We start from the raw sequence: 7,235 nt of genomic DNA, 5'->3' as shown, positions 1-7,235 counted from the left end.
AATTCTGAGTCACTGCAAAGTATATACAAAAGTGATTTAGGATCCTCATTTCCTATAGAATGCGTTCATTTTCAAAGTCATGTTAAAAGCTTAAAAAAACAAAAATGTGTTTTTCCAAAAACAATTTTAGAAATGAGTATTTATATAAGAAATAACAACCTTGTAGAAGTCTATCCATACACAGACATTGCATTGAGAATGATACTCTGTACTCCAGCTACAAATTGTTCAGCTGAATGGTCTTTCTCTACACTAAAGAGATTTAAGAGCTATTTAAGATCTACAATGAAAGAAGAAAGACTAAATGCATTAGCTGTTCTCAACATTGAATCAGAACTCACAAGAGAATTAGACTGCAAAGATATTATAGAAGATTTTGCCAATAAGCAATCTAGAAAAAAATTATTGTAATAATCTATTTATAAATAATCATTGTACCTGTTGTATTCATTTTTTTTGCTGTGTATAATAATATATTAATATAATATGGGTTTTTAGGTATACCTTATACCTACATTTTAATAATAGTATTTAACATATGACAAATTTACAAATTAAAGCTGAATAAAGAACTATAACTAAAAATGTATTAAGAAAAATCAAAAAAGTGGATCTAATTTTTGGTGGGGAGGGGGGCGTAAAAATATTGTTACCCAGGGCGCACAAATTGTAAATACGGCCCTGGTTTGTATACCAACCACGTTTAAAGATATACAGGTTGCACATCGACTACTGATAAGGTGAAATACGAAATGACCATTGCAATAATTAATGTGTGGCGCTTCAAGCGGAAATATTCCATATAATAAATGTTATATCTAAGCAATTGTGGCGATACTGCGCGGTATCACCACTCTCTCGGCGGGAACCACGGATATAGATACTATGGTTGCACAACGAACAATAATATGACGGCGCCAAATGTTCTTATCAAGTTACATAAATACATACATAGTATCCATACAAAAAAAAGTCGCGACATACTAGCGCTCCACCGTGGCTGGGTAACCCGGTTTGGTTACCGTAACTTAGTAGTAGTTGTAGAGGGCGCTAGTAAAACGCGACTTTTTGTCAGAATTGATAAGAACATTCGGCGCCGCTCAGCACTGTGATCCAATATGGGCCGTCGTGCAACCATAGTATCTATATCCGTGGCGGGAACATTGTCGCGTTCCCGTCCGAGAGTCAGCTGTGTTTTATTTTATATATGTTCCTTGCGGGAGTCAACCGCGTTCGCGTTTCCCCCTCTTCGTGCCGCCCGGTCTACCGCACCACCGGCACGTAGCCGCCTGCGGCGCTCGCAGCTCGTTCTCTTTTGCAACCGCTCTTGCATTTGACAGTCGCATCGTCCTTCGCTCGCTTTTTATTGTCGATCTCGTCGAACGCCGTTGTGCTCCCGCGCATTTTTATTGTTTTTTTTATATTCGCGTTGTCGTTCTCCGTTCTTGTTCGAACGCAACCGTGTTACTTGTATTATAAGTTTTTTTTGTTATAATAAATCATCTAAGTCGTCGCACTTTTGCACTCCGACCCCTATAATTATTGTCGTTGTTTGTGCTAGGGACCGAACCTCGTGTTCTTAATCTTTCTGACCCCTAAGTCAGTATTTAACTGGCGAAGTGAAGCTCGGTAGGCGTAGGCCGCTCACTTCCCAAACAATTTTAATAATTTTATCAATGACGATACTAAATTCATAAATATTAAATTCATATTTCATATTATTAATAAAAATAAACAGTAAATAGTATAGTATGCCCTTTCTAATAAATGTAAAACATATTTTAACGCTTATAAGTTATAAGTATTCATTATATATTTATATGCCAATTAACCAGTCGTGTAAAGTATTTAAGTAAAAGTATTTGAGTAAAAGTATATTCAAATACTTTTAGCATGAAGTATTTTGAATAGTATTTTAAATACTTTTTTTTGTACTAAACACTTTTTGGTATTGAATACTTTGGTTTTTTATTTCGAACATTTTATTTTTATTTGAAATAATTGGTTGGAAAAATATTATTGTCAACTACAATAATAGAATAATAGTTTTATTTAATATTCTGTATTTCTGTGTTAGCCGAAGCCCAAAGGTTTGTGAAAACCAGATTTCTAAAAAAAGTTATTGAATATTGAATAACAATATTCCCTTTAAAACTATTAGATAACTATTAGATTACCTACTACCTATGTGTTTATATTATGATAATTAGAAACCCATTTTAAAAACCAAAAGTATTTGAGTAGTATTTGAAATACTTTACAATTAAAGTATTTGAGTAGTATCTTAAATACTTTAAAAAAAAATGTATTTGAGTATTTACTGAAGTACTTTTTAAAAGTATTCTTTACAGGACTGCAATTAACAAACAATAATATGTGAAAAGTACTTAATAATATTGAATTCAAAACATAAGTAATATAAGGAATAAGGATGATTAACTGTATAAACATAAATACTATTAAAAAAAAAAAATTGTATAAACAAGAATTTTAATATTTAACTAATTTAGACAACTTTTTTTTAGTTTTATTTTTTTTTAGGTTTTTTTGATTTTCTAGATAAGTGTACTGTCTCAATCTCATTGTAATATAATAAGAAAAAATGTTAGTTAACATCTCAACTTTATGCATTGAACAAGAAAATTTAAGCTCAAACTTATTATTAAAGAACTCATTATAAGTAAGTTCAAACACATCATTTGAGTTAGCATGTTTTTCAAAACAAGTTTCCAGATATCTTAGAAGTATAAACAAATTGTGATCTGGATGTGTAAGGTATCCTTTACTTTTTGCTTGAACTAAAGTAGCCTCTTGACCTACTGACGACGTATTTAACTTGGCTTTAATTGAAAGCCAATCGATTGTTCCCACAGATACAACAAAGTTTCATCTTTAGGAACTAAGAAGGTACTTTTATTTTTTGTTTTACATGAATGAACACAGCAAGTCATTTTACACAATAATATAACAAGTTTAACACTTGACACTAGTACAAGCTACTAGAATACTGATTCACGATTAATAACAAATATTACGAATACTGAAATACTCATAAACATTCGGTTAAAGATATACTTTAATACTATATCTTATTTATTATACTATATCATAAAATCAAAATTAAAATACATAAAAAGGCGGTAAAATATAAAATACATTATATCTATATTACCTTCTTATCATAATAATATGTAATATAGTTTAAAATTAGTTCTAAATTTCGTCACATGGGCGCCACTGGTTAATTATTAACAGCTGACTTTTATAGACACTTTGTAAATCAGTCTGGAAGCGGTTTACTATAGGGCGATGTGCAACCTGTATATCTTTAATCGTGATACCAACATAGTTAGAAAGAGATAGCATACAACTTAAGACGGTCTCAAAAGAACAAATTACATATCATGGAGTGAAAAACATTGTAATAGACAATAACAATGTAATTATCATCAATAGACATATTTTGGCGGAGTGGGGGCGCACAAAAGATTTGACCGGCCGGCGTCCGTAAGGAGTAAGGACGTTGGTCAGGTGTTCGAGATGTTTCTTATATATGCCGTAATGCGCCGGTGGCGTGACTGGGGAGAAAGTAGCGAAATGTCCTGCGGTTTAGTCGTCACTCCCCGAGTCCGAATGCGTTGAGACGAACAACCAGAGTGCGCTCTGCGCCCGTGCGCAGTCTTATGTGGCCCATCCACCACAATATTAATTATTATGTTATTACCTCCAAATATTGCCTATTATTCCATGATATCTAATTTTTTTAAACTATACTCTTCTCTTTCATATACATGTATAATATCTTTGATCTCTTTCTAATAATGTTGGTCTCACGGTGACATTGGCGGGGTGTGTGAAGAAACAGTCCATTTATTAATATGTCTATGGTAAGTATCTATTATTTGTTATCTAATCATCGTTACCATCGTGGTGTCAGTTTTCCAGAAAACTCAATATTTTTTCGCTGAAACTAGTTACAACCACTACTTGTACCTACTTGAAAATTTTATTTTTATTAAAATTATACAACATGTGTCAGTCACATAGTCTTACAGTTATTAACTGTAAGTCTTTGGATTACAACAAAATAAAAAAATCGTTCTATGAGGATCTAGTAATTAGTAAAAGAAACAATTTATTAATATAATAGTACATTTGTGCCTCTTTACAGCATTCGACAATAACAATTAATAATAGTATTTATTAGACTAAATAGGCTAATTGAATGCTATGCAGGTTAGTGGATCATTTGCATTATCATATCCAGCTAATAACATATAAAACGTTATGTACTTATTACCACATTTACATTTATCATCACGATCGATTAAATCTATATCACTCCCAATGAATCCTTTTGAATTTTCTTTGGCAAATTTACCCTATAAAATATATAAAAAAAATCAAATAACTTTTATGATATCATACACTACAAAGTATTACTTTTTTATACAATATGTCCTGGTTATCGACACACCATCTTCCTAGGTAATAATCGTGGTTTTCACAATACTGTAAACATTTATAAAAACTATTTAAATAATATGAAGTCTTAAAATTAAATTGATAGTTTTAAGTACCTATAATGATCCAACTAATCAAAAAACAATTACATAAATCTATGAAAATGAATAAATTGCATACTAAAAATTTACTCAATCACAAACTATGTAAGTTGTTGAATATACGGAAATTTCTGTAAAGTTTTTAAATCTGGCACTGGGAAAATTGTGTTTACTTCCCAGAAGGTAACACAATTTAATGAATAGTAAAGATTAATGGCATCGGTTGATGAGGCATGCGGTGACTTCAAAATTAGTGTTGTGTGAGAGGAGATGATAAAATTTGGACACTAAATCGAAAATTTAATGTACAGTAGTAAATGAATATTCGATTTTATTTGAACGAAATAATATAAATATGAATTACACACTGACACTCTGTCATTTCTAATGGTCGCACTGTCTGATTATGCTTGTAGAACGTACATGGGCCAGCAGTGGCCCGTACGCACAAGTTGCTCGACCCCCACCAAACCTTTCCATTTAACGGGTAGGTGTGAAAGCCACGGCTATTTTCGTGGTTTGTGACCTGAAGTGATCAACCACCACTATAATTTTGTTTCAAAAGAGAATATATCACCTTCACTCAAACCCGACTTTCAAACATTATCACATTTGAAACTAGACCACCAAAGTGCCAAGTCTTTTTACAAACCCTTATTAACAAACTTCATCTCCGACGTCTTACTTGCGACACTTATCACCTCCTCATACTTTTAAATGTTTAACAACCGTAAACGTGTGACACCCAGTCCTGTAAAGAATACTTTTAAAAAGTACTTGAGTAAATACTCAAATACATTTTTTTTAAGTATTTAAGATACTACTCAAATACTTTAATTGTATAGTATTTCAAATACTACTCAAATACTCTGAAAAGTATTTGGAATACTTTTCAAATACTTTTGGTTTTTAAAGTGGGTTTCTAACTATCGTGATATAAACACATAGGTAGTAGGTTGTCTAATAGTTAGCTAATAGTTTAAAGGGAATATTGTTATTCAATAACTATTTTCAGAAATCTGGTTTTCACAAACTGTTAGGCTTCAGCTAACACAGAAATACAGAATACTAAATAAAACTATTATTCTATTATTATAGTTGACAATAATATTTTTCCAACCAATTATTTCGAATAAAAATAAAATGTTCGATATAAAAAACCAAAGTATTCAATACCAAAAAGTGTTTAGTACAAAAAAAAGTATTTAAAATACTATTCAAAATACTTCATGCTGAAAGTATTTAAAAAGTTATCCAATACTTAAAAAAGTATTTGAATACTTTTACTCAAATACTTTTAATTAAATATTTTACAGGACTGGTGACACCTATAGCTCATAATAAAAAAAAACAGACCTCCGTAATTGGTACTCACCGTTGGCGAATTACACAGGTAGCCAGTAATTGAATAAGATATAATTATACTTTAGATCATATACAGTGGATGAAACCATGGTGTCATGCCCATCCCGCCTGTATTAATAATTTGACGCACATTATATAAGCGAGGAGTCTCTGAATAAGATGCTTGACGTACGAATACGTGAGGTCAACCGTCGCATATTTAGCCGTTCATTACGGATTAATTAAAATTTTTAGAAGAATATAAATTCAAATAGATTAATATGCGTCTTTTCGACCTGACAAAAATTTGAGGCCGTTTGCTTACATTTTTGTATGATATGATTTAATATAATATTAACAGGCGCGGCTACAAGCTAACAAAAATGTTTAATTTCTTAATACATATTATATTTAATAATTCTCCTTGTGATTAAAATATAATAAAACCGAGCATAATGTATATTGTTTAAGTATAAATATAAGTGGTTATTTATTGACAAACTTGCATGCCAGGTTTGGGTACCTTCAAAGCCCCCTCAGTAATTTAGTGATAGTAAAAAAAAAAATGCCCCCCCCCTGGCAAGTCACTGAAATCACGCCTGTATTATACAGTATTGTAGTTATACCTACATTGATAATTAATACTCAATTTAGGTATATTTATTTGACTTCAATTTTAATCACTTTATTTCAGTTTATAAGATTCAAAGATTGGTATGTCCTATCCATGTTTTACAGATCTTTGGCGAAGACGAACATCTCAGTAGGTTGTCTTTAAGCGTTTGGCTGAGTAACATTAGGAAGGTAGGACCGAACGACATAATGTATAATTATATAATTTTACACATCATACACACATTCATTATTCATATCGTAATTCATTGGTATTTAAGTACCTAAAAATCCAATTTACTGCCCATTTAGTTATTGAGTCAAGGCTGTAACAGAAAAAACTCTCTCGACCCCTGGACCCCTTCTGATCCCACCAGGTATGGCCTTGCATTGAGTTACTCCCCTTTTATGAGTAGCTCAACACTATATACCAAAATACCAAATACACATTTATATTTTTATTATGAAAGCTAGTCAGTGTAGTAGATAAGCACACAAATTACATTGGTGACCAGGTATACTGCCCTCCTAGTGGAACAAGCAGTATCTCCCATAATTGAATTGTTGGGAAAATGAGTTTTTCGATTTCTTTGTTTTTCACCATAAAATCATTATTTTTACCCACTTTTTTTAAAATTAATTATTAGTGATAGGCATCCTTTAATTTTTTGAATATTTTTTTTTGTACTTAGATCATTATTTTTGTTTTTTTTT

General features: G+C 31.4%; 1 protein-coding gene across 1 annotated transcript in view; it reads right to left on the bottom strand.

Annotated features, from left to right (window-relative positions):
* Nucleotides 1–3,839: 3,839 nt before the first annotated feature.
* The window catches only part of LOC103308249, a 4,776-nt gene continuing 1,380 nt past the window's right edge, over nucleotides 3,840–7,235 (bottom strand). Inside the window, exons 4-5 of the mRNA XM_008181325.3 lie at nucleotides 4,444–4,512; nucleotides 3,840–4,382 (exon numbers count right to left, since the gene is read on the bottom strand). Of these exons, the coding sequence (XP_008179547.2) occupies nucleotides 4,218–4,382; nucleotides 4,444–4,512 (234 nt within the window). The 3' untranslated portion in view covers nucleotides 3,840–4,217. The remainder of the gene's footprint in view (nucleotides 4,383–4,443; nucleotides 4,513–7,235) is intronic.

Source organism: Acyrthosiphon pisum, chromosome A2 (genome assembly GCF_005508785.2).
Source record: "Acyrthosiphon pisum isolate AL4f chromosome A2, pea_aphid_22Mar2018_4r6ur, whole genome shotgun sequence".
Classification (NCBI taxonomy): domain Eukaryota; kingdom Metazoa; phylum Arthropoda; class Insecta; order Hemiptera; family Aphididae; genus Acyrthosiphon; species Acyrthosiphon pisum.
This window is presented reverse-complemented; position numbering and strand designations above follow the sequence as displayed.